The 27,578-nt window shown below is 46.4% G+C and overlaps 1 protein-coding gene across 1 annotated transcript; it reads left to right on the top strand.

Annotated features, from left to right (window-relative positions):
• The first annotated feature begins 4,942 nt into the window (after positions 1-4,942).
• Positions 4,943-26,948, top strand: ODF1 (outer dense fiber of sperm tails 1). Its single transcript, XM_009277136.2, has 2 exons — positions 4,943-4,978; positions 26,576-26,948. The coding sequence occupies exon 2, from the start codon at positions 26,577-26,579 to the stop codon at positions 26,886-26,888; it is 312 nt and encodes a 103-aa protein (XP_009275411.1). The 5' UTR covers positions 4,943-4,978; position 26,576; the 3' UTR covers positions 26,889-26,948.
• Positions 26,949-27,578: the final 630 nt, after the last annotated feature.

The following is a 27,578-nucleotide window of genomic DNA, read 5'->3' as shown; positions in this document are numbered from 1 at the left end:
CACGTGCGGCCGAAGGTGCGCTTCAAACCCGCTGCCCTTTATCGCCTGCTCTCCAAAGCCGTCTGCTTGTTTCGCAATTCGTAGTTACCAGTAGCACAGTCAGTCTTCCCTCCAACAGCCAGAATTAGCTCCTCTTTCGCAGGGAGATTGGTGGTATATCGGTATAAAAAGTTATCTCCCAAGCCGATAAAGCACTGGCTGCGCACCCTCCCTCTGGACAGGCTTTAACCGTACTGTTCCAAGAGAACATACCTTGCAAATGGAGCTGTTTTTAGCAAATTAGCATCTCAATTTGCTGAAAGTTGAATAACAAAGTCAATAAAACAGCCATTTGTTTCTATAGAAACTAATACCTTGGCTGGGATTGTACCAAGCTTTGATTTTTTTTTTTTAACTGGAATTTGCTGCTTTTGCAGCCTGCTCTCGCTTATTTTTCAGGAAATTGGGAATTTAGAAAACCGGCTTGGAATTTTTTAGCATGTGAGGACTGCTGGCAATCACATGATAATGGTACAAAAAAAAATCTAGAACCTAGTTCAGTGAGTTATAATTCATTTCTGAGGCTGTGTAATCATAAACCCTAGAAATATCAGTTTGTTCCTCCACTATCAAATCTAAGGAATTTTGCAGCTTGCCATCTTCCATGCCCCTTTTCTCCCTGGCTCTTTCTCCAGTACAGCCAAAAGGAGCTAATCCAAGAATCAGCTGACATAGCTGCTTGCAGCCCGAAGATTTGAGGGGTTTGTGAAGTTTTTTTTCAATACAACTATCATTAACATGAGGAAATGTGGTAAATAGAAGAAATACTCAGTTGATGTGTTCCAGGTTTCTTATTCCCAGACACTGTTTTCCCATATGTTCTGATCTCAAGTGACAGTGATATTCAAATGGATTCAAGAATACAAATAAGTAATTTAGCTTATCCTGTAAGGAAAATCCTAACAGGTTTTTGGAAATACACAAGGCATGGAATAGGACTCATTCTGTTTGGTAGTGAGACAGTGCAGCAGCTGTGCTTTTAAAAATGAGTAGATCTATGATTTACCTTTTTCTCCCCCTGTTAGGACAGAGCTAAGAGGTTTTGGATTATTTAGTTCTGCATTTGATTGTACCAAAGTTTGTTAATTTTGCTCTGCTTTTCCTTTTTTTTTTTTTTAAACCTCAGTCTTTATGCTTTTCCTGAAAACATTTATGTTGTATATTGCAGTGGGAGATTCTTCTAAGGTGTCTTGACCTCAATCATTTTACCGGAATCACTTGCGTATTTTGATAATCACCTGAAAAACCTTGCATCTCAATTTGATTATTTTTTTCCAGACAAAAATTGAATATTTGTCTTTGACAGTCATTCCTCTTTTCCACTGAACTGTAGGAAGATAGGCCACATGAACTCCTGCAGTAGGTCTTTTTGCATCCTTGGGAATGCTTTCAAGAAATTTTGGTAGTGTTTGGGAAGCTCCAGATACTTGTTTGCTCTCAGGATCAAGATCCAGTTCTCCAAAGCATTTACATTTCCGAATAACATGACTTGTTCAGTGGAGTTCTCTTAGGGGCTAGGCATAAGGAAGAGATTTCCATTACTCTCTTCCTTCTACCCTTCACACGCAAGCTTTAGAAGTTAATGTGTTATGAAAACCTATTAGATAAAAGACAGGAAAAGAGCTGGAAAAGCCCAAAGGGGGCACATGCCTGTTGGGGCTCAGCAGTCTGCTGCTGGCATTTCCAAGTAATCCTTTTTTGTAGCTTTATTTACATTATGACTGAACCCCCATTTTAGCCATTGCCTATGGCTGTGCCAATGCAAACACTCAGCATAAGCAAAAACGAAAAAAAAGAATTAAAATTGATTCCACTGAAACTTACGCTTGGAGCCAGAATAAACTTAAGTAGTACAAATGTCAGCTTTTGTTCACACTAAGAGTTTATACTTCTGTCTAAAACGGCAACTAATCCTAAGTGTAGAGGAGAGGACACAAAACCAAGTGTTCAGCTGACAATGTTGTTATTCTGACAGGAGTTTGTAACGGTGGAAGTTCCAGCGCACTGTCAGAAGCACCCATACCCATCTCTAAGGATGCAAGGCTGCGTCTTACTGGCTGACTTCTGGAGTACCAGTAAGTGATAGTGCATTGAATACCTGTCTTGTCCACTGATGCATTTCTTAGACAATAATCACACAGGTAACAGAGTTTGATGGTCCTTTAATTATCTGAAATGACTCCAAATAGAATTGCTTTCCAATAGTAGAACCGCTCATTCTTACGACTTCTGTTTTTTAAGAACTTCAAAATAAAAGACTTTTCAAGTCCTCTGGATTGAAAGTCTGTTGGATGACAACATCCAATACCGAAATGGTATTTAAAAATTCATATTTACCAAGTCATGAAAAAAAATCAAGAACCAAACTAGATTTTCTTTCTTCACAAAGCGTATCGTTAAGACAGGACTTCTGTCTTGGCCTAAGAAATTTAGTTCCCTGTGTTGCACAACTCCTTGGTGTATAGATGGTGCTATTTTCAGGCCTACTGATAAAGCAGCAGCTTCCTTATGAAGGTGCAGCTATAAATACACCAACACCCAACCAGCAGAACAAGTTCCTTGCTGGTATACTTGTCTGTGCGAGAGTTTTTGCCAGCTTGGAAATACCATATAAAGTAATTTCTGTGGGATCATTGCTGTCGTGTCTGAAATTGAGTTTTGATGAGAGTTGGCATTTCCTGAAGTTTTCAGACTGGTAGAAGTGCATGGGTTGGAAGGGACCTCTGGAGGCCATCTCATCCAGCCTCCTGCTCCACAAATGTCCAGTTCCAGTAGATCAGGAACTTTCCCATCGGAAACAGCTTCTGAATAATGTGCATTGGGACAGACTTATTCCCAACCGCTCGCTAAACTCACTTGGCAGCTGCAGGCCTGGTGGTTTGCACAGAAGTCTGTCAGTCCTGAAGGGAAGGGACCTGCTAGAGATGGGAGGATTAGGGTAGGAGGACTGCAAGGGACTTTGCTCTGTAAACAATGCAAGCAGTTACTGGCAGGTGTACCACAGGCAGCGGTGCCTGCGGCTGATGGGGCGTGCTGAAGTCAGGGAGCAGGCCCTGAGCAGAAGTAAAGGCTTCAGGCAGCTATGGAGAGCCCCAGTATGTGCTTTCCAGACTGTTAACTCCAGATGTCAACAGAGATGACATCAGGCTGGCAGCATAAGTTTGTATTTTGCTGTGGAAGAAATGAGGCCAGCATTCCTGGAAATGTCAACAAGAATGCTGTGCAGAAAACTGCAGCTTCTAGATTATTCCCATGGCTGAGCAGAAGTTCCTATAGTGAGCAACAAAGTACATTGCAAAGAAAGAAATTTTGTTTCCAGCAGCTTGTGCCGCAAACTGAAAGCCCTTGCTGCCTCTTGCTCTCCCTCTGTCTAGGTATAGCGTAAGAGTAGTTTGTTTGGGGCTGGGAACATCAGGCTTTTAAACCACATCCGTGTGTTTTGCAACACAAGTACCTGCATAGTTTGCAAGTTAACACTAGAAATCAGACAATTCCAGCTGAGGAGGACTGTGCTGCCAGCCATTTGCTTTCTGCTGTCCTGGGCTACGTTTTGTCATGCTCATGTCCCAGGTTGTCATAGCCTGATTTTTTTTATACATTGCTTATTTATGACAGCTGAAACCTCATCTTGATGCGAGGTATTAAGTGTGTATAATCTCTTATTTTCTAACTTGTATCTGGCTGTCACGTGAAGAGGTCGCTGTAATAGAAAAATCATTTGTCTTGTGCACAAAATGATGCTGGTCTTTAAGAAGTGTTGTTTAAGGCCACAAAAGAGCAGGTAGCTTAGTAAGGTTCAGAACGGATGAAAACTTGTTTCCATGGATTTTTTCTTACAGTCGGTTCTTCAGTGACTAATAGTGCACATACTGTTTCTCTCTGCCCTGTGGATTCTCCAGTGACTGAAAAAGGTTGAGCTCTGCTGTGGTCTTTCCCTTAGCTGCAGTACTAATCAGTTCTCCTGCCCCCTCTCTGATGCTTGGGTCAATTAAGCTAACAGAGACCTCTGAGACCAGAACTTCATGTCAAAATTTGGCTGAAAGAGACTCAGATGTTCAGAAGTTAATATGGTGAGCTAGACACTTTGACACACAGCCTGCTGATATAACACTTGCTACCGCACACAGACTGAAATATATCTGTTTAAAATCGGGCAATACTGCAGGTACCTGATCTCCCTTCCCCTTTCTTGCCTGAGCTGCTCAGCATTTCCTCCCCCCGGCTCTGCAATGAAGGACTCCTGGGCTAGAAATTAGGATTCTGCATCTGTTTCTCCTTTCTTTAGTATACAGTCAGGGTTACTTTTTTCTCTTCAGGGGAGTTGGCATGGTATGTCTGGGATTGAGGTGAGGTCTCTGCCAAGTACACAGTGGAGTTTGTAGATCCACCAGTATCTGGGCAGACAGATTTTGTTTTGGCAGATCCTTCACTTGATGTTGCTCCTCACCCTTGTTGTAGCCCCTTACTTGCATCCTTCTGTTCTGGCTCCCACAGAGACATTTTTGAACACCTCTTCCTTCTGACTAGGCATCCAGGACATCTCTTCTTGTCCAGGCCCAACCACAGTGTTTATGTGATGGCTTTTTTATGTGTAGACCAGACCTGTCCTCTGACAAATGCAGCTGAGCATGACAAGAGGAGCTCACCAGGCACGCAGGAGCTGAACGTCCTGGGAACAGAGGCTGTGGACAGCCACCTTGTGCAACCGTCCCTGGAAAGCGATGTGGGCAGAGCTTGCGTGCACGGTGTACGTGGTGAGTGTATCTCAGAGGCTTTGTGTTGGCTCTGTCATCTGGGCAGGTGTTCCTGTGCAGGCAGCTGAAAAGCAGAGTTGTGCTCATTCACATCAGAGCAGCTTTAACAGAGGCTGAGGACAGCCACCTTGTGCAACCGTCCCTGGAAAGCGATGTGGGCAGAGCTTGCGTGCACGGTGTACGTGGTGAGTGTATCTCAGAGGCTTTGTGTTGGCTCTGTCATCTGGGCAGGTGTTCCTGTGCAGGCAGCTGAAAAGCAGAGTTGTGCTCATTCACATCAGAGCAGCTTTCTGTAAGCTCCTGGTAAGGAAAGACAGAATTTGTTTGAACTTTGGCAACCTAAAAGGCGGGCATGTGTCCCTAGCAGGTTGTCTGGGTTCCCTGTGGAATTGCCTTCTCCTGCTCATCTGTCTGCATGCTGCCAAGGGAGTCTGGATGATTAACTGGGACAAAAAAGGGGTTTTGTTTCCCTGTTAGTTCCATTTTATTGGTTTAGTTACTCTTACCTTAACCATATTTACCTTCAAAAGTGGCAGTTTTGAAAAAAAATCGCCTTTATAAATTGTGAGGGTGAACTGCGTTCACAGCAATAGTTCTGTATAGCCCTGATTCATGTACTACCTTCCGAAATCATCGCAGAGGAAATTTGTTTCTGTCAGGGAAAGGAGTGGAGACCTTCCAGGGCAAAAACAAGTGAATTATTCCCTGGACTCCAGTGGGGCCAGGATTTAACTTTCTGTGTAGTAGCCTCCTTTTTAGGCACTGCTCCTCTGCCATCAAATAGCCACCTGTCATGGACGGCTATTTATAATATAGAAAGAAATAGTAGGTAGTTCTTGCATTTGGTTTTAATTCCACTTGAAAAATTACTAAAATTCAAAAAATTCAAGAGGAGTCAATTATAGCATAAAGTAGCGGGTGCTGAGTGCCCAAGCATCCGCAGTGCTGCAGTTTGAGGAGATTTGTGTTGGCCAGCTCTAGGTGTGCCTCATGGACTGAACAACCACAGCTTCCCCAGAGATTGTGCTGCACTTAGGGAACGCAGGTTTCCATTTGGTTTCACCCCAAAGGAGGCCAGGTTGTGTGCTCTCAGGCTGCTCCGCAATGTGAACCGGAGGGTGGTGAGAGGGATACAAGTTTTGAGCCCAAACTGATGATTTGAATGATAACACAGGCACACAGAGAGAAAACTGAGCTGCTCGTGAAACAGCTCCGAAGCAGCCTCCGTTTACAGGTGGCATTTTAACCAAACCAGAGGCTGTGTCATTTGAGAAGCGATAAACAGTGGCTGTTCAGGAGAAATTTGGCCTGTGCAGAATGAGCATACACAGTGGCTGCAACTTCACCATCCCTTCTGAAATACCTCTTCCATGTTTCAGCAGCCAGAGGCTCCCGTCACGGGCATGCAGGCACAGTTTCAGACACAGCTCTCCAGGAGTGAAAACATTCTCATCTCTTGGACCACCCCATTCCCTTTAAATGATGGGCTTTGCTTTCAGGAAAGATCTTGCCATTCTGCTAAAAATCTTGTGAGCTTTTTTCTTCTTTGTTTTTGCCCCCTTAAATCACTAAGGACATTTGAATAGAACAGGATGGCTGTTTTTTAACTGTTCCTCCATGTCCCTGTAGCGTATTCCCAAGCTGAGAACATAAGTGCAGTGGGTCATCACAACCAGTCACAGAAGTGATTAAATGTAAAAAAAAAAATAGATGTTGACTTCATGTGAAGAGAGGCAGCTCTAACAGACGGGAGTCCCATGAAATAAAGTTTTAGGATTTTTATGGTGATGGAGCTTCGGTGCTGAAAGGGAGGTAAAAAAAGTGCAGTGGGGGCAGTGGTCAATAGAAGATGCAGTACATGGAGACCTGTGTTGGGAACTGCTTCGGTAGTTAACATTTAGCTTCAGTGAAACTAATGGAGGAAAGAAAATATGAATAAATAGTCTGGAAGGTTTTTTTCCATTGCAGTGTAAGAGGAAAGGGACACAGTTAACTGATGGCTGAACATTTTATTGTGAGTAACAGCAATTACAACACTTGTCTGCTGTATGTGTTGGTGCGTGTATTTAGATAGATAGGTAGGTAGTTAACATGAAACTGCAGGCAGATTTGCAAATACAGAATTACTTGCTACTAACTGAACATAGAGGTAGTTTCACTTGCAGTGAATGTTGCCTACTGCTATAAACCGAGGAGAACTGGGGTGTTTGTAAATTTATCAGACTAATTATTTGGGCTGAAATGTTTAATACTGCATATCTGCCTTTGTCTAATTTTTAACAGAAGTGTCAAGTAAAAGGTTTAGCTATTGCAAAAGGCAAAGATAGAAAAAGATGGCTCTAAATAATCTTTGAAACATTTTATTGAAAACTGTAATGCTTCAGACTCACTAGAGTCTGAAGGAGGGCAGTCAGTATATTATCACTTGCAGGAAACTTCAAAGTTCACCTGAATTTGGGTTATGAGCACTGGGCAAAAGAAAAACTGAGCTAAACATACCAGATAGAAACTTGTTAGCATTTGACAGATCTGTTCACTCAGGATTATGTACCTACACTTGTCCTTTTCCCCATACAGCTTGTACAAGCTACCTAGACCCAGCTAGATTTGCCTAAAGCTTTCCCTGACGCGGTGCCTTCCAGCTGGCAGGGGAGGAGGCGGCGAGCCCTCCTGCCCCTTGGCTGCTCCTCTGGGCAGGGTGCCTACCGGGCACACTGCCAGGGGGGAGCTGGCGTCGAGTGGGAAATGTCTTTTGGTGTTGCCTAGCTTTTGGGACTGCAAAGTCAAGAGCACAAGTGCATTGTTTTGGGATGTCCCATTTAGAAATGCTGTAAATTTTTACTGCAGAAATTACAGGTCTTTGCCTGAGGAATGTACAGAAGTTTATAGTACATAAGGCACTGGGGCAGGAGTTCAGATAGGCTTCAGTCATAATGACAGGTGAGTTTACTGTTAAATGAATATCTTATCCATTTGGCTTCCTATTTCCTAGGATTTATTCTACTGCTCTGATAAACTATGATTTAAAACATGCTGAAGTGCCAGTTCAGGCTAATAGCCCCTTCTCCTACACTGAAACACATCACTGGAAGTAGAAGACACTGTGCTTTCTATCTGTCTCCCAAGATGAAGGAGAGAAGAGCTGAGAGGTAGGGGGCTCAGCCTGCAAAGACCGACTCACAGGCTGTCAACTCAGAGTGGGAATCAGATCCAGACAATATCGCTGAATTTAGGTGTCTAAACTCCCACTGTAGTCAGTGGAGGCTTAGTTATGGCAGTCAATGGAGCCGGGAGCGTGATTCAGCTGACGAAACATAGGTATCCATCCTCTGGTGAGCTGAATCCCTCGGGACAGTGGGAGGTGGGACACTGAGCTCATACCCATGTGTTGACACCTCTGGGCACACATCTACAGCCTGGAGGTAAGTCCATCCACGAAAAGGACGTGCTGATGACAGGGATTCACTCTCTAGCTGCTGACATTGTTTCTCCAGTTCAATGAGAGGGGCGGGCAAAGGCTGGAGCTGCTGAGCCCTCTGGATGGTCTGAGCATGTAGGCCAGCTTCAGCCCCCCTGTGTGAGGTGGGTGAGCACGTTAGACCTTATTTAGGGTAGTCAAAATGGCACCGGGAAAGAACACCCAAGGCTCTCCAATAAAGAAACAACATCGCTCCGTTAAAATTATTTTTACAACCTCAATTGATGAGTTCAGACAAATAGACTTAACCGAGCCGCCTTAGTATATGAAACGTTAATATCTGCCACTTATTTTTGAAGCTATGTTTTAGATTTTATTTTCGAGACAAGAGAGTCATTTAAAATTATGCAAATGAGCTGCCAAACACAAGGCATTATGCAGATTTGTGGAGGCAGGCAGCAGAGTGTTAACCCTTGGTGCTGTGGCTCACTGCAGAGGGAGCGCCGCTACAGCAGCTCTGCGTGAATTCCTTTTAGCCCTTGCACTCTTTAATTGCAATGCTCCTATGGCAGGGCCTGAGATGTAAGGCTAACCCTCCTGCACACACCCGATTACCAAGTGGGTTTAGGTTGATGGAGGAGGTGTATTTGCTGCGATGTTCGCCTCGCAGTCCTGCCCGGCACAAGCTGTACCCAAATCCAGCCTGGGTGTCTCAGAAAAGACAAGCATCATGGCTGTCGTCTGCTGTTTCACACAAGTTGTTTCCAGAGTATTTGAAGTGACTGTCATGGGAGAAATATTAAATTGTTTTTAAAATGTCAGCAGTGCAGTAACACTTTAAAAACAATTGACACTGTCAGCTACAAGTCCTCCTAGCTCACTGGGCTGGCTGGTGTACACAAGATGCAGTAGCAGCCTTGACTTTCTGGAGAGGAAAGCAATTAAAAGAGCTCCATGTTGTGCTAATTTGTGGGTTCAATAGCTCATTATCCCACCCAGCTATAAAGGTGGTGGGAATAACTCTCAGCCAGGAACAGATGGGTTTTGACAGAAATCCAAGGCCTGATCTGCTCTGGAAGTTTGCCCTGATCTCTGCAACTGATGCCAACAGCTGACGTAGCCGCATTGGTGCAAACACTAGTGCTGAGCAAGAAATCCAATGGTTTATAGCAGTGAAGTATGGCAAATGGCAGGAGCTGGCAAATCCCCAACATGCGCAAGGGTGTAAGTGCAGCTAATACTCTGATGGACGTACCTGATGCTGGGTTAAAATGGTCATGGTGGCAGCCAAGCCTGGGGAGAAAGGGAGAGAGTTCACGTAGGGTGGTTTTGGAAGGGCTGGGTTTGTGCCTCAGCCATGCCCAGGTGGGATGCCAAGCCCCATGAATATGGGGTTTGTTCAGCATCAGGCAGGGACGGATCCTGCTGAGGGCAGGAACGAGTCTGGCTGCAGCACAGGGGGCACTTGATTCCACATTTCCTCTTGCACTTCGGTCACTCATGGCTCTCTGAGAGAGCTCACAGAGCAGCGCAGGTGCCAAGGAAAACACCAAGACACTTGGCATTCGCTTTCCAGTTGCTAAATGGGGGGGAGTAATTTTTTCCCCTCTGCTATCTTTGAAGAAATATGTATTTGTGTTGTGAACAACTTCAGTAACAAATAATGTCTCGGTGCTGCTCTAGGAGATGGGGATAAGCTGGGTTTCTCTCCTGCATCCCCTTACACCCAAATTCTTTCAAGTTTGCTCCACTCACCAAATTGCTCACTTGCTTCCTTTCTAGTTAAGGGTGTCATTTCAAGCTGACTGTCTGAGCCAGTGCAAAATACTGAATAAACACTGCAGTGTATTCAAACCTGGATGCTATCAGTGATTTTACAGACTTAAAACCTACAGCCAATTTTAAACTGGATACACATGCATGCACACAAAGGTTAGCATGGTTTAGCTACTTTGGTTTTGCTTGGTTTTAAGAGCATTTTTGGCTCAAAAATGTGATGTGTCTCACGTATTTGGAAAGAGTTTTCCAAAGCACATGACCAACATTTGTTAGTTTCAGATATGCCAGAGGAGCTCAGCAAGAATGTAACAGATGCAGAGATCAGAGAAAACATTGCTCCTGTGTATTTTTTTTTTTAAAGATGGTTTTGGAGTTTTCCTATTGCTCAGCAATTTGAGCAATGGACTGGTGATCTGGTTAGTGAAAAAAAAAAGCAAGAAACCCACCTACATTGCTTCAGTTTTTTTTTAGTTTTGGAGGAAATAGCTGAAAAGGATATAAATCAGACACTCATGCTGTACTGTGCTTGCCTTGCCAGCTTAAAAGAACTAAACTAGTTTAAATAGGCAGAAATACTGTTTTATGATGGCCCACATCTCAAAACAAATCTGAGCACAAAGACCATGGAATGAAGTTGCTAGGAAACCTCTACAGTGCACTAGAGAAATTTTGCAACACAGGCACCTGTAAGAGAGTCGTCACCACCTGCCAGCCTGGGCATTTCCCAAAACCAGTGATGCAAAATTGTAGTCCACATTCATTTCCATAAATGAAGCATCAGAAAATGCCTCACAGCCCATTTTAAATCAGTGCAGCTTCAGGGGACTGTAAGCCGTTTCCAGAACTGTCCCTGAAGACTTGACACTAAGGTTCTGTCCACACTAGTGCTGAAGCCCTGACTTCTGTGTTCGGGCAAGGTCCGACCAGGCTGCTTTGCTAGCACATGCCTGCAGTCATCGTAATTAGGTTCTTAGCAAAGATTTTTGCTTTCATGGGCTCTAACCTTGCCCATGCTGAGATTTCAATAAGGTAACTTTAAGCCAGACTGACCCTCTGGAGGCAGGGCCATCGAGTCTCCTCTCTTTTGCACTTAGTCTCAGGGTGGGTTTTGTCAGCAGAGATTCATGCAGGCATGCTGCCACCTCAGGTGATTTTTCTGCATGGGGATGCTCCGGAAAGTTGAGGTGAATCGATCGAAAACGGTAAAGCTGCAGGTCCACAATGCCAACGTGCACATATTAAAGCCCCCATTTCTGTACCAAGTAGTCGTAATTATGATATCTTAATCCTCTTAACACTTGATTTCTTTCCTATGGCTACTTCATAGCTGAACACATCCATTTAAGCCTGTTTCTACGAGGAAACTGGTAGCTGAAAGATTAGGGAATCATCAAGGACGCGTTTTTCATTCATCGTGAAGTCATCTGTCAGTGCAGCTCGTGGCTGGGATAAGACATGTAAAGACATCGGGTATTGCTAGGATTGCTTGTCTATACACTTCCTCAGTAGCTTTTTCCAAAAATGGGTGATGTGAGGCATGGTGGTGGATTGATGGCTGCCGTGAGCACAATGAGCAGAGCAAGCTGGCCATGGCTTCAGAGTCTCCATGAAATTCCCTATGTGTGGGAACCCCCTGATGGTGCGGCACCAGCAAATTCCTGCCTGCCACCACCCATCCTCAGTACATCGTAAAAGCCTGCCCAGCACATTCCCCACTCCTCCCTGCCCACCTGTCAAGATGACCCATCACGGCTAAAAGCCATTAGCACTCAGAAGGTGGACCCTGGGATCTCCACTCCTTCAAAGATAAGCAATAAATTAAGAGCAATCAGGAATACATGTTAAGCCTGAGGATGCTCCTTTGAAGAAAGATTCATTTTAAAACACAGGGGTTCGTTACATGGCAAAGGCGGCACTCTGGAGAAGATGTGACGCTGATATGCGATGCTGATACGTGAAGTGTGGCTGTTACAGGATTTTCCATTCTGGTTTATCTAGTCCCTTGACACATAAAAAAGGAAGGACCCAGATCTCCAGTTCAACTTAAAAAAAGCTCTTAGGAAATCCTTTTTTACACAACATGTAATTAACGTATGGAATCAGCCCTGGATATTCCTGACAGGTTTAGACTAGCTCTGGACTCGATGGTCTAGCAGTGTTCGTTAGCTGTGTCCCCGTGTGATGCTATGGAAAGAAGGGCTCCAAAACATTCTGTAATGGCAGAAACTCAGTTGTTAATTTAAAGAAAATCCTTTTCTTCCAGTACAGTTTCTGGAGCAGGAAAACTGCCAGAACTACAGCAACATCTGGAGCTTTCCTGGTTCAGAGCAGGTTTTCTGCATTTCAGAAAGGATTACATACATGCACAGAAAGCATTTCCAGTGGTGCTACTGGAGTAAGGTTACATCCAAAGACTCTCGGTTCCCACACTTCGGGACTTGGAAAGCAGCACCCACCTCAGCTGCTTTTACAGCCGTGATGCCCACACCTGAGCTAGTTCTCTGCACCTTCTTTATGGCCAGTGGGGAGAAACGGGGACCCAATGGACTCAGCTGTACAGCTGGGGAGATTAACCGTGCCCTAGGAGCACCTCTCTTCTCCATTGGCTGCAGAGGAAATTTAGAGGGGAGTGGATGTGTGTGCTGTGGAGGTTTGAAGTGAAGTGAGTGAACCCCATCAAGGTGCCTGCTGACTGCAGCCGGGGAGCTGTCTGCCTGTCCTCGCTCTGAAGGCAATGCCGCCCTGGATGGGGCGCTGGGTGACTCACAGGTCCCGCTTGGTTTTGGATGGCTGAAGCAGTCGCCTCTCACAGCTGTTCATCCTGCCCCTTTGGTAGACACAGTTGCCCTGAAGCAAGGATATGCTCCTCCCATGAATCATCTCCTCAACCACAGATGTTAATGTGTCACTACATGTCTGTTGGATCCCTGCGTTCACTGTGGCCATGCGCCTAGCGCCGGAGCAGAGCAGAGCAGTACCCGGACAGGTCCCACTCAGATGCGGAGCTGCTGAGTAGTGAGGAGAAACAGGAAAGGCAAGTTCAAAGGCAGGTGTGACACAAAGGAAAAGGTGATGGGAGTAACACCAAGCCAACAGCAATAGCAGCTGCTGCACGTGGCAGGCAGAGCCCCATGCAACCGGCTGGTGTGTATTGGACCCCTCACATCACGACGTGCTGCAGCAGCACCATATCTCCAGCTGGAAATGAGAAAGGGTCTTCCCCAAAGCATCCAGCACAGGCAGGACTATTAGAAGCAGGGCGCCGGAGCAAACCTAACCCTTGCTCATCATCACAACATCGATGTGCATAGGTAATTGTCTCTTCCAAAGCAGCAGCCCTCACAGACCTGAGCCTGGGAGGTGCAGAGCATCTCCCACTCTGCCTGTCGCGTGTGGGCCATCTCAGAGATCAATGCTTCTAAAATAGGGTGTGATTGTTACGGTTCATCAAAGCACAGGCTTAGTTTTGAACTCCTCAGTAATACGAGAAGTTACTGTCTGACCCTGTCTCCCACCCTAACAGTGCTGCCGAAGGAGGAGGGAAAGAATTAAAATTTTACGCAGTGGCATATGGAGGGATTCAGAAAATGATGAGAACAACGGTTTTGCCTGGTCTTTGATCCCTTTCACGAATACAGCCCCCTGGATGTGGTTAGAGAGGGCTCATGCTGTGAGCTGGGGTTTTTGTAATCACCGCTGACTGGAAGTGCTTGTCAATCCGATTTGTGCATTTTTCCAGTCTGTTTTATAATACAATCAAATTACTGTTCCCACATCATAAGAGATACTTCACAGGTTTCTTGGAAGAGGACACCAAGCTCCAAGGCTAATTTCTTTTTCCTCTCAAAGAAGAATTTTTCCAATTTTCATTCTTAAACCATTTAATTTGATAATTACCCACAGAGGATGAAAATCGATTCAAACAAATCTTGGGTAACACCACTTCACAGAGACATCTTGCGCTCTTCCTCCTCTGTGTGCAGCTGCAGTTCAGTGATATCTTTACTTGTGCCACCATCACTGCTCTGAAGCTCTAGCCTCCTTTGGTAAGAGCCATTGCGGCTTCACGCAGCCTGGAGAAGTTTACCTGTGGCTTCAGAACTGGCTTCTTTTGGGGTTGATTCATTTTTTTTGTCCAGGTTGTTCCCCAAATTAGAAGCCAGACATGGAAAAGAGAAAAAAATAGAATGAAAGAAAAACCCATAAATTGAGGAACTTCATATTTCACAATACTTAAGTGGTGAAAGCATCTCTCGTAGAGTGGCACGTCAGGATGTACCTGAAACCTGGAGGTATTTCCAGGTAGAGGTTCAGATCCTTGTGACAGGCCCTAAACCAGCCTTTCCTTATGCTCACCACTGTTGCTAGCGCTGCAGAAACAAGCTACCAGAAGCTCTTCAATTTTAACCATCGGTTTATTTACATATGCTTTGAGGATACTGTAGATAAAATCTCTGAGGCCCTGGGATAGACTCACTGGAGAAAGTAAGGCTGACACAGCTCCCGTTTCACCGCTGCTAAAGGTGGCCCATGCTTAGTGTCATGAGGTAGGACCTGTACAGCTGCACAGCTCGTCCTTCTGGGCCACTGCTGTTGCTGCACCTCGCCGGGGAGATCTTCGTTGCAAACAAGAACTGCTCATCCTTCTTTAAACAGGGGAGAAAAGCTTGAGAGAAGGAAGGCAAAATTAGGGTTGGGGATTTCTTGTCATCGCCAGAGCCCATGCCTTTTTCCATCCATGCAGAGAGAAGTTGTCACAGAGATGATGGGAGGCTGGTGGTGAGAACTGACTGCCAGAGAAAGACATCGTTAGTAGTCTGGAGTGTCCAGCTGATGTTAGTGAGTGGTATAGACTTATTTGGTAACTCATTTCTCATTAAAACTGACAGATTTTTTTCTTCCTAGCAGAACAGATGAGAGTGGAAATGTTTCACATAATCACTGATTTCACTGAGATATGACAGAATTATCAAGCACTTTAAATCTTTTTCAACTTGATATGAATCACATAAAATATCAAAACACCAGCATCTAAACAAAGGACTTCAATAAGCTTGGGTTTGATATTTCTATTATCTTCCAGTTTGGAATGAAAGGAGATTTGAAATAATCAACTTTCCCAAGAAAATGTGACTTCTGCGACTCACGCAGCTCTAAGCATCCTTGTGTAAGCCTCAAGAAGCCCAGTGATCCCTGCTGACAGGCAAGTCTCCTCCTGTGCTCAGTGATGCTGCAGGCAGTCCAGCATGCCTGCCACAAAGGGAATTCTCATTCGCATCCTATCGGATGCTCAGGGTTGTCTTCCAAGGCGGCAGCACAGATTGCCAACACCATCTTCTGGGGAAGTACTTCCTTAAGCACACTGATGGAAACGCAGAGGTCTTCACCGGTGTTCGAGTAACCTTGGCACATCTCCAACAAGTGGCTAGGCCTTACCTTCACCCTGCAGAGGAGAAAACAAAAGGTGGCCTTGGCACATACATACAAAATATTTTCTGTTGAAGTGAACATGGATGTTGTAGAAATAAGGGAGTTCTCATTAAAAGAGTTCTCTTCCATTGCGCTAGCACATTTATTTCTACTTCTGCAGCAAACCTGAGTTTCATTTGTCGAGGACTGTCCTGAAGAGAAGCAGATGTCAGACTATTAACTAACAACATAAAATGCACTTTTTTATAGCAAATAACATTTTGTTCTTTATTTACATTTAGGTAGACAAGATACCTAAACTGGAAGAACAAGACCCAGCAAACACACTACATACTAAACTGCGCAGGCACCATTGGCTCTTGGCACTTGTTTTCAGATGGGAGTTTGTACCCCCGGGGTGAGTTGTACACTGCTGAGTAATACCCATCTCTCTCATTCATTCAGCGGAGAGCTGGAAAGCACAGACAGCGACAGTCTTCAGCTGCTCCACAATTTACATCTCTTCTGGGCACCAGACTCACCATTTGCTGAACTATTTGAACTAAATGGGAGCAGTAGGAATACAGTAATGTTGTCTGAAAACAAAAGCCGAAGCAAGGGCATTTTCAGAGAAGCTTTAGGGCCTGAAGACTACTGCAGTCCTCCTGTTTGTGCTATGGAAAGGTGATGTGGGCGCCAGGAAATTACTCTGGTAGTGACAGAGAGAAGAAATCTCAATTTATAGCAGGCTGTTCTCTTTAAGCATTGCAGTGGCTTTCAGATACTACCTTCAGGAAGAGTGGACTGGCTTGATGGAGGGAGAGAAGAGCTCTTCCATAGCATCACCCCCTCTGAATCTGCATGATGGCAAGCAGCTGCTGTGAGTGCATTTTCCAAGTAGTCTGCACCACCCCATCAGCGCAGGAGCAATGGCAGGGGCTGCACAGCCAGGCTATTGCAGAGGCCATCACACGAGAGAAGCAGTGAGCAGGCAGAAAGCCAGAGCTAGTGCAGAGATGTTGGAACATTTTGGGGTTAGAAGAGGCTCTAGAAAGGGCAAGCTTAGTGAATGAGCACAACTGACATGCCATGACAGGCATGCCACGGGCTTTTGCTCTCCAAGGCGTGGTGCTGCAGGCTGTTTCAGTCAAGATCCTGTGTACGCATGGGATAAAGCATCTTTAGCAATGATGCTGGATACTGTGGTGCCCTGAAATGTGCTGGGGAAAGACCTTTCTTGCTTTAATGGTATTCAAACCTGCAGACCTAGGGTGAATAATACCATGAACAGGTCAGCAATTAATTAACTGGTTTGCTATGAAAGGGAAGAGTAACGCTCATTTTCTTCCACCTGGCCTGTTCAGATCAGATCTTGTAAGGAAAAAGAACATTTATTCATTTAGGTGTAAGAAAGCATGCCCCTGCTCTCAGGTCCTCACCGCTATGTGCCAGTGGGAGAGCAGAAGTGGAAGAGAGCCCGGGGTGATGCGGGAAGCATTATTTGAAAGGAAGACACCTTAGGACAGCACTAGGAAAACAAGGAAAAGAAAACCCTTTTAAAGTTGACTAAGCGTCGGTGTGTCTGAGCAGCAGAGTGAGAAGTGAGTCAGTGTAAAATATTCAATGAATCATTTAAATTTGAATTGAAGGAATTCGGTGGATCCATTATGAGTTTCAAGTGGAGAAAGAATTCCTTGACAAAAGACGTAAAAAACAGTTATTGATATAACATGAATATCTTATCCCAGGAAGGTTAAAGAGTGTTAAATATGTCGGTAAAACCAAGAGGATATCAAAGGATTGTCTCATTTACATAAACAGTGTGTTGGGAATGTAGAAATACCATCTCCACGAGTTAATTCTACAGGTTTGTATGGGAAGTCAATGCCACTCCAAAGAGCAGGAGGCTGAGCTGGAGCCTGACGCCCTGGGTCTGCTCCAAGCCTTTTAGCAATACTTGGCTGGACACATAGGTGCACAGTTACATGGCTAATTAATTCTGTTCCATATGGAAATTAGGAGAGGGGAAAATGATCATTATTACCCATTTGAGCACATGGTTACCTGGTTTCAGTGTGTGGCTGCAGTGCTCTGCATGCAGTTGCACTCTCAGTTAAACAATGTCTGGCTTTCTGTACAAAGGTTAGTCCAGACTGGGCTTAAAGTGATACCCTTATACTACACTTACTAATGTGGTTGGGGCGTTAAGAGAGCCTGGCTGATATCTGTAAATCAGTATGTCAGACACTGTCAAAAGCTGCTGGGTCTGAAAACATATTGACCAAACTCTGTTTGAATTGATCGGTACTTGCTGTACTTGATCTGTTCTTGCTCAAAAGAGACCAAGAGGCTTTGAAAGAATGCTAATTCAGGCATTCTATTTAGAAGGGCAATGAAGGCAGCAGTGCTTCCAGCCCTTAAGGTTAGATTTTGGGTTTTGCGGGGTTTGGGTTTGGGGTTTTTTTTTGTTTGTTTGTTTGTTTTCAAGTTTCATGTCATTTGGAGTATCTTAAAGTCCATTTCCATGGACTCCCCTGACAAGGGGGACTCTGGGTCAGGGGGGGTGTCCCTGGCTCCGCGCTGAGGACAGGGAGAGGCAGTCACACCTGGCAGTAAGCTGTGGTCTGAAGGACATCTTCCAGTTTCCATCCCTCCACTCTGCTTTTACATTTGAAGAGAAAGGTTCTCAGCTTCATGGGTGTCAGGAAGATCTTGACAGCCAGGGATGCTAAAGGGCTCAGAAACAAAAAGCCAAAGAACCTGTACTGTGTTTGACTTAGCTGTGTTGGGATGTTGTTGCCTTTAAGGACACCGTGGGAGTGAGTTCGAGACAATCTGTGAGACTGATCAGAAATTGGTGCTGTGGTATATGTACTCCTTCATCCTCCTCCTCACGCCGGGTTAGATCTGACTGCACAGCCTCCCTAAGAGTGCAGCAGGCTCGACGCAGGAGGATGTCCTATTCCACTGATAAGAAAAGACAATTTCAAAACAGCATTTGCAAGTTACGCTTGATAGCAGACTCACTTCCTTGACAGTCCCAAATATGTTTCATTGCCTGATCTTAGCAGAATTCAAAATTTACCTTGACTTCATTGGGCAGGGACCTGATTACGCTGAAGCTTGCATCACACCACAGCGGTTTTACCTTGGTAATTCTTCATGTCCCGGTAACACACAGCATCCATGTATCAGCGTGTTGCCAGCAACTTGCACATTGCATTTACAGTACCAGGTGACTTGCAGTGAAGGAGACCCACTAAAAGACCCTCTTTGCTAGAGGGAGTACTGGGACTACCCCACCAGCAGCTGGAGTGACACTCCATGTGGCAGAATTCCCTCCTTCCCCTAGGGAAACGGAGCCAAGCTGGTTCATGAAATGACAGACAGCACACCTTCAAGGTGGAGTTGACCTGTGCTCAAAGCAATTCCCATCCATCCACATACCTTCTCAGCCGTGTTTGGTGCCCCTTTCAAGCGGGACCAGCTAGGCAGATCCACATAAACGTGGATGCCACTTCCCCGTGCCTGAGAAGTCACTAGCTCCACAGTGGTGACGTTGGCCAAGTCACCTGCATGTGGTTGGTTACTCCTCCAGTGTCTGCCCATAATTACCCATCCATGCCCAGAAGGGCCGGCAAGCTCTCCCACAGCTTGCAGGAAATAATTACACAGCAGCTCACCCTCCTGCAGCACAAAGCTCTTCCTGATACGTCCCAGAGGCACCGGCAGCATTACTCATGGTGGGTGACATTTCCCAGCGTGATTCTCATGCCCCAGCTTGGCCATCCAGCCCGCTCCCATCTGGGGCTGGTCAAGCCCAGGACAGCACATCAATGCTGGGGAGTTGGGGAGGAAGAGAGGGAGTGGACGTGGCTCTGGCTGTGGGAAGCAGCCCATCAAGAAATGCTTGTTTAATGCACGGCAGATTAGCTTGCCTCAGGAGTGAGCTGCTTCTGTAAATTAAACAGCTCCTCATGAGTCAGGAGCCCAACCCTTTATTACAGAGTTGCATATTTTCAGAAATTGCTGAAAAAGTAGCAGGCATTTTGGAGAAGCTGTTTCATACTGGGGTGGCCCCACTTCCCGTTTACTTGGCTGGTTTCTGTGCCACCTCCACAGCTCACCAGCTCCATACGTGGAGCAGCTGGAGGTGGTCCAGCGTGGTGCTGCCCTGGAAGAGGTGCCCTCCCACCCTGATCCTCCCCTGATAAGGGAGTGAAAGGCAAAGGCCAGTGATCTCATGCCAGCTTTGCTGAAGAGATGCCTTCTTAGCAGCTCCATCTGCAATACTCTTCATTCTCTTAACCTGGAGATGCCTTGAGTTTCCCTTGTTGCTCTGTGGGAGCAGATGCAGGTCTCTGGTGGAGACCCAGCAGCCTCAGAAAGTCTCTTTACCTGTTTATGGTGATGCCTTAAGACACAGTACCTGCCTTCAGGGGGTCGACCTCACAGCCGTGGCAGAAAGAGAGCTTGCGTGTTGTCCTTGTCTGGTGATACGTGGCGGTAGCATACAGCTGAGGGACTGCCCTCACCCCAACCCATGGGTAGGCTGGAAGAAGCTGGGGAGTGGGACTGTCATCCTTCACCTGCTTCTAGCCCTGCTCTGTGGAAAGAGGTGAACCCCCCCCCCGCCATGGAGTCCGTGGCCACCATCTCTCTCACAAGGCACCATGCGGGCTCTTTTTGTTTGGGTAGTTTAGCATGACAAACACCGCAGTGAGTGGAGTAGCCCATAGGCCATTGTCAGCCCGGAGGCTCATGGAAGACCCTGTGGCCCTGCAAGCTGATGCCTACTCAATGATGAGCCAGGTGCATGGGCTCAGCAGGCTTTTCGGGGCTGGGGGAGTTTGACTGAGCACTGAGTTTATTAAGATATCCTTAGCTGCCTCACCAGTCACCTACTCACAGTGACGTTGCAGAAGATGCCAACTGCACCGCGATCTTTTCAGAGAGAAGCAAGACCATGAGAGAAGGCTGAGACAAAAGGCAGAGGAAGGTAGAGGGAGGCAAGACCCACGTTCTGGATGGTTTGGAGTGTTTAGCCAAAAACTGAAGTCAGTTTATGGGTACCTATGTACCTCTCTCCAGCCTATTGAGATATGTCAAGCCTGAGTTCAGAAGGACTTGCTAGCATCTCCATTCATCACAGGGTCCCAGAGCATTGGCTTGGCATCTGTAAGGAAAAAACTTGCTCCATCCAATCTGCCACTGTTGTGTTATCAATATTGAGTCACACATTTCCTCCCAAAAGCGTGGTTGGTGACAAACCTATCTTTACGGTTTACCCATCTGGGCAGGTTGCTCGCTTCCCAACCTGTCCCCTGTTTCTCTCACTGTACTAAGAGCAGGTGACATCAGTAATTCAGGGATTTTTGTTGTTAACATTTGCTGGTTTTTATGTACGAGGCTGAGGTGGGATCTGACTCCTTTGAACCATTAAGACCATGGGTTTCTCTATAACGCCAGCACCCAAAGGGAGTGAAAGCCTGGAACGGGATACCAGGCAACCCATCCGCTGCCGTCGTTTGCCAAGAAAGCCAGATCAGTCTTTCTCCTCTGAATGCTTTTGAGGTCCCTTTCCTAAAAGTGACATCCACAGACAGTAAACTCTATGGGAACACTACTGGAAATGATCACATACAACTGAGAATGCTGAAACTAAATTTATAATACTCAGCTGCTGTAATCTGCAAACAGTGCTAAATGCTAGAAGGAGGCAGCAGCTGCCTTCCAAAACTGTTTTCAAGTACATATGATCAAGAGAGTCACTTGTCACAGCCAAAGCAGGTGCACGATTCTGCTCAACTCCTAGGAAGTCACAGTAAGGATTATCACTATGTAGATCTTTATTGAAAGATCATAAAACATAAGATGAAAAATAACTATTAAGTTGTCTAGTCTAGCCACCCATCCATCCCTTATAAGTGCAAAGTGAAAGATTTGCACGGGGAAGACCAAAATTTTAAAGTGTGGGGGTTTTAACTAAAAACAGCAATAGGGGCATGAAAAAAGCATGCTGCTGGCATACAATTCTTGCTTAGCTGCTGCAATAAAGGGAAACAAGGCTACAAATTACTTTCAGAGCTGTATATTTCAGGTTTAAAAACTACAGGCCAGTTTTCAGAGCATTAAAAAAATGGCCTGCCTGCAGATAGGTATTTATGATTTTTAAACACTGATTGAAAATGTGAGTGAAGATATGCAGTTGGTGTGACAGTGCCCTCGGGGATGAGCAGCTCCGCACACAGGTGTTTCGGGAAGTCTTTGTAAACCAGTGTTGCTACCCGTGGGTTAATTGATTCTACAGAGGCACTTGCTGACACGGCATTTCATCCTACTGCACGATTTCCCAGGAGGTTTCGGGACACGGTAAGACAAAGAAAAGCAGGTGGTGTTCCCGAAGCAGGGCCACCACACGCCAGGAGCAGTGCTGCACGCTGCGCTTCAGCCTGTGATGGTGGGATGGGAAAGGGGGCAGAGGAGGAGAGCAGCAGCTCGGCAAATCTCTGCTTGCCTGATTTGTGTCCACAGACACCTACTTATCCTACACAGGATGTGTGGTGATGCCCTCCAAGTTTATTTTTTTTCATGCAGGTCCCTCTGCTCGGTGCTCAAGGTCGCAGGCCGTGCTGATGCTCTCCAGATCTGGGAACAAACTCCCTGGGTGAGCATGCCTGTGGGGAAAAGCTTACATCCCCTGGCATAAAAATGCATCCCAAAGGAGGCAGCGTCCCACGGGCACCCCTGCCTGCAGAGGCTCCCCACTCTCCTGCGGGTTGTGTGGTGAATCCTCAAACCCCCTGATTTCATGCGCCAGGGAGGTTTAACTTCAAATTGTTTTCAAGCTGTTGCTTGTCCTGCAGAAATTTTATTTTGACACACATCCTTGCGTTCGGCATCTTTGCTTCGTAACAGTTCCTGCCGTCCATACACCCAGGACTCTGACAGGAAGATTTAGCTCAATGCTCGGTTTGAGTGGTCTGCTCCAGATCTCATCTCTTCAGATGGGACTTGGCAAACAAAACTTCCTCTGTGAAATAAAAGATTCAGACTCTCACCATGCAAGAGAGACCTCCTGAAAGACTCTTTCATGTGGAGCCAAAGAGACTAGAGAGTGTCAGAGTTTTAAAGACAAAATACTGCCGTCAGAAAGGTATACAGACTTCATACGGGAGGGACCCTTCACACATTGGCAGCCTTTGAATTCAGCTTTTAAATAAAAGATTTGTCTTCAGACTGAAAAAGTGGTGTCTTTTATGAGTAATAAAACATAAAACAATTTTTTTTTTTTCTGGATGAAACTACCATTCAATATAAAATAAGCTGGCTCTTTTGATTTATTGAAAAGCCAAACTCATATTTCACCTTGGGAAAATAACACATCATCCAGCTCACCACTTTGCAGATGCCTGAGAGACGAGGGTGTTGGTGCTGCTGAGGCTGGGATTAGCTTTTGTGTCACAGGCCAGTCTGAAGGAATACGGTTCATGTCTTGGGCTATAGCCCTTATCAGAGATGATGGGACAGAAGCTGATGGTGACTATCATTGCTGGGAATTGGGGGTTATTAAGAAGTTTTGCTTTGTAAGTATGTATTAAGCATTTGGCTTTTAACAAAGGTTTTTTGTTGCTGGTATATGTAAATGTAATTAGGTACATAAAGTTATTTGAATGTTTTAATTTATTCTTGCATATGATACACCAATGTTTGAATGTGAGCAATGTCCAACAGGAAGCCTCACGTATTTTTGTCCAACCTGAGATGTGACCTGTTGCCCTTTGTGGTTCTTGGGGTCCCCCTTTCGCACTCCCCGCTCAGCCGGTGGCAGGTCCGGCTCCCTCCAGGCGGTCAGCAGGCAGCCCCACAGGAGCAGCCCCGGGGCCAGCTTGGTTTTGCCTCCTTGGAGGCTGCAGGGGATATTTTTTTGTCTGGGGCTACTTGGGCTTTTGGATACAGTTAATACTTGTGGAAGGCGTTTCCTCTGTGGAAGGTACCAGCAGGGTAGAGCAGCTCCCAGGCTCCCGAGGGGCCTTCTGCTCTCTTAAATACACAGGGACTATGCATTCCCGCTGATACTCAATCCACTGCAAGCCCTTAAAGACCAGATTTCCCTGAAACACAAAGCACTCCCCACTCCTGTAGTCTTTTCTTAGTTTTTCTAGCAGTATTAGACCCAGGAGGTTTTGGTGTCAATACTGCTTGTGATTAAAGTACACCACAGGTGCCTTTCAGGGAGCCAGGCAAATCCATCTATGGCATGAGCATTGCTGACACTGAAACCCATGCGGGTCATTCTCAAGAAGACATTCTCTGAAGCAATGTTGTGCATGAAACCGCACCCAAGTCATACTCCTGATAGCCCACGGCTCTGCTGCCCGGCCATTGCACACATATCCCCGCCATGCCCCAAGCCCCCCAGCATGTCCCCCTGCCACAGGCTCCCCTGGTCCGCGGGTGGGAGCTGCAGCGGGGTGGGTGCGGTTGTGCATGGACCTGGGCTGCGCTTCCCTTGGCGACTGTGGAGCTGTGACGTGTCAGCACGCCCATGATGTCATAAGGTGCCCGCTAGAGGGCTGCAAGAGCACCTGTGGCTCACACACTCACCTCCAGACAAAATTCTCAAGGCAATTTTTTCCCCCCTGCGAGTGCAAGCTGCCATGGCCACACTCGTGCCCTGATGTGCTTTGCAGTGTGATGATGTCGTTGCACGATCACTTTTTGGAAGATGCCGAGCGTGATTGGAGGCAGGTAGAGAGAGAGATGCAGAGGCAGATGCTGCTGCTGGACCTGCACCTGCGGCAGCTCCACGAGGAGCTGCCTGCGTCCTGCCCATGCAGCCTGGCCCCGCGCCCCTGCTGCCTGCGCCAGCCCGACCTGCGCCCCTGGGAGAGAAGGGCCCTCACCGCAAGGCTGGATGTGGAGCGAGAACTGGGCAGGTAACAGATATTTGCCTGCTTTCTACAGGTATCGGCACTCTTTAAGGCAGGATGAAGGGAGGTTTGGCATCGGTATCAGGAGCAAAGGTGGAAACAGATAAGCAGAATGGGATAGAAATAGCTGTTTTCAGAGAAATTAGTTGAAAGGGGAATGGGAAGGCACGGCTTGTTCAGCCAGGCAGCCCGAGAGGAGCCAGGCGTGCAGCACCTGCGCCAGAAAGGGTTTGGACCATGGCGTTGTGACATTAACCATCTTGCAAACTGCATCTAAGGTAAAGTACCCAACTAGATTCAAAGCTGTTCAGCTGTGGAACAAAGTCCATCTTCGACTGGACTAATTCAGTTTAAGTCTGTTAAACACGTAATTATCTTCATCAGTAGCCAAAATGTGCCTGTGTGCAGTGGGGTGCAGCACTGACACACCACAGACGTGTGTCCATATTTTCCCACCTCGTACAGTAGGAAGAATAAGTGTCAGGATTTCTACATCTCCATTTTCACCACTGGTGTGATGGTTTTATTTTGTTAATGGAGTTCAAGTTCTCTAGTAGAGATAAAACCCAAAGGTAGCCCTACAGGAAGGGAGTTGTTGAATGATAAAACCTTACCATTTGGGTTAAGGCATAACCAAATATTGAGAGACCAGAAGGGCTAAGAAGTCCCTTGGTCATCAGCAGCAGTGGGAGTCTCTTGCTGCATTTGTGGCATTGGTATTTTCTCCCCAAACTCAAGCTTCTGTTTGAGTTCTCGTGTTGCACCTGGAGATGATGAGACCTTCATCTTGGTAATTAAAAATGTGATGTTTTTGTTACCTGTAGAGCAGCAGCATCCCACAGTCTGCCATGTGCGTTATCTACTGGGTGCAATAAAGTTAGAGGAAAAAGGAAAAAAGCCTGACCCCGGGTTAATTTTACACTGACTTCAGCAAAACCAAAAGTTGCTGTGAGGTTACTTTAAACTTACCTGGCAGCTGCAGCTCACAGAGGACTGTCGAGTAGCAGATTTCAGATCCCAGGTGTCACAGGACCGGTGTCTGTGTCCGGATTTTCATCAGTGCATTGGGTACCAGAGCTGGGCAGGCAGCAGAGAGCATCCAGAGCATCCCCTTGCAGAATCATTGCACACCAAAATCACAGTGAAGGAATGGAAATTCAGTCTGAATGGAAGCTGGGTGGTGGTGGTGGTGGTGGTGGTGGTGTCTCAGGATGGGCCGTGAGATGCCAGGGCACGGTATCCCTGAGTGCCAGGCTCCCCAGCCCTGCCACACTCAGGACAACTTGCTGGTTTGAATGCGAGTCCGTACCACTGCCATCTGAAACCACACCACAGCAGGATTTCAGCCCATCACACTGGGGAAATTCAGCCATCCCCTTCCCACAAAAAATGCTGCGAAGGACCAACTCTTCTCAGCACACTGACTCTCCTCCTACCAGCAATATAAAAAGACCAAAGGGGCAGGTAGAGGAGCCAGCTCTCACAAAGCACAAAAAATGCATCTCAAAATCACCACACCAGGTTGAATCATTGCCGGCTTTAAGTAGGATTGCTGAAATGGGTGTACCTTGCTAAGGAACCACTCGTTAGGGATTTCTCACCTTAGTGGTCATGCCCATTCCCTCATTGCTTGCCCTATTTCCTCTTCCATCACACCATTATGTTTTTAATTTGGTGCCTTGTGTCCAGTTCAGCTATTATAACTGAGGTGACCCTTCCATTGTCTACTTTACAAATGGTTTGAATAAAAGCCAGCCTTCTGGTTGAGCAGAGTCACTGTTTGACAGTATTAGAAATCATTTTAATGGCTCGGTAAGCCTCCAGCCCAGCTCTGCAGGAGCATTTTGGGGTTTTTTGCCAGATGTGTCTCCTATCCACTGATTGCTTTAAACAAAACTCCTAAGTGGAAAATGTGATCTATTGTAACTATCCATTTAAAATGTAGGACAAGGCATAAGATGGACACACATGGCTTCGTGGGCATACGTACGTGTGATCTTTCAGTGGCATGAAAGAATTTTTCAGCTCCACAATTGCCCCATCCCAAGAGGGGACGCTGAAATACTCCTGACTGCTGTGGCGTGCAGGTGGGAGCTCCTGACGGTGCCGACACCACCCCAAGTGCTGTGCATCAGCATGCAGATGGATCCAATAGTTTCCTATTTACTTCTCTTGTCCTTAAGGTGGTCCACCCATTCCTCTGTGAGTTGTACTGAACGGCTGTCCTCTTGTTTTTATTCCAGCATGCAAAGAAGACTTAACAGGATGTTGAACTCTTCCCATGATCACAAGCTTTTGGCTTTGATGGACGTGAAGGGTTTTGACCCCAAGGAAGTCACTGTAACGGTGAAAGACAGGAAGGTGAAGGTGTTAGCGGAGCACGAGGAGGAGCACACCACTGCAAGAGGGAAGGAGTATAACTACAGAAACATCACGAGGGAAATCAGCCTGCCGCCGGGGGTGAGTGAGGACGAGGTGACCTACTCGCTGGGACCGAATAGCGTCGTGAAGATCGAAATGGCACACAAGTGCTACCCTTGTCTCCTGGGCAACTGAGCCACAGCAGGGAGCAGCACCCGGGCACAGTCATTCCTCTGCCGCATCCCTCCTCCCCATCGGCTTTAGGTCTGTCCTGCTAACCATGCACCAGCAGCTCCTCGGGCCTCTTCAGAAATAAAAGACGGCATTCCGAGCAGATGTGTGTGAGCCTCATTTTGAAGGGGGGCAAAAAGGGGGATGCCAGCAGGAAAATGCAAAGACGGTTTTGGGCATACTCGGCTGCGGTCACTTGCTGGGTACCGAAGGCACGGCTGGAGGTAGCGTGGTTCAGGGCGGGTATTGCAGTTGCGTTCAATCTCATGGATTTTGAAGGCTGGAAGGCACCATTTATGATCAGTCACATTTCTGTAAGGACACTTCTCTCAATTCCACCACTTCCATTTGAGCTGTAGGATATTTCTAGGAAGAAAACCTTGATAATAAACACCTCGAAGGGAGGAGCCTCCTCCCCAAAAAGAAAGCTGTGCCGTTTGTCCCCTTGGTTTGGTTCTTGCAGAGGCCGCCTGGCTGGGAAGAGCCACGGTTGAAGGACAGAGATCATTTCCTTAGAAGGCGTTGGGACTAGGGCAGAGCGCTTACCAGCTGAGGAGGGGATGACTAAAGCATTTCCTGCTGTAGGAATCAATAGCTCCAAATTAATAAGAAAACATTTCGCATGTTGGAAGAGAGGGAGAATTGCCAATATAA

Source organism: Aptenodytes forsteri, unplaced genomic scaffold, assembly GCF_000699145.1.
Source record: "Aptenodytes forsteri isolate BGI_AS27 unplaced genomic scaffold, ASM69914v1 Scaffold145, whole genome shotgun sequence".
NCBI classification, from domain to species: domain Eukaryota; kingdom Metazoa; phylum Chordata; class Aves; order Sphenisciformes; family Spheniscidae; genus Aptenodytes; species Aptenodytes forsteri.
Note: the sequence above shows the minus strand (reverse complement) of the source record. Positions and strands in the feature narration are given on the sequence as shown.

Bases quoted from the DNA above. Each gene is read 5' to 3' on its own strand.
- ODF1 (XM_009277136.2), top strand. From the start codon at position 26,577: ATGCAAAGAAGACTTAACAGGATGTTGAACTCTTCCCATGATCACAAG.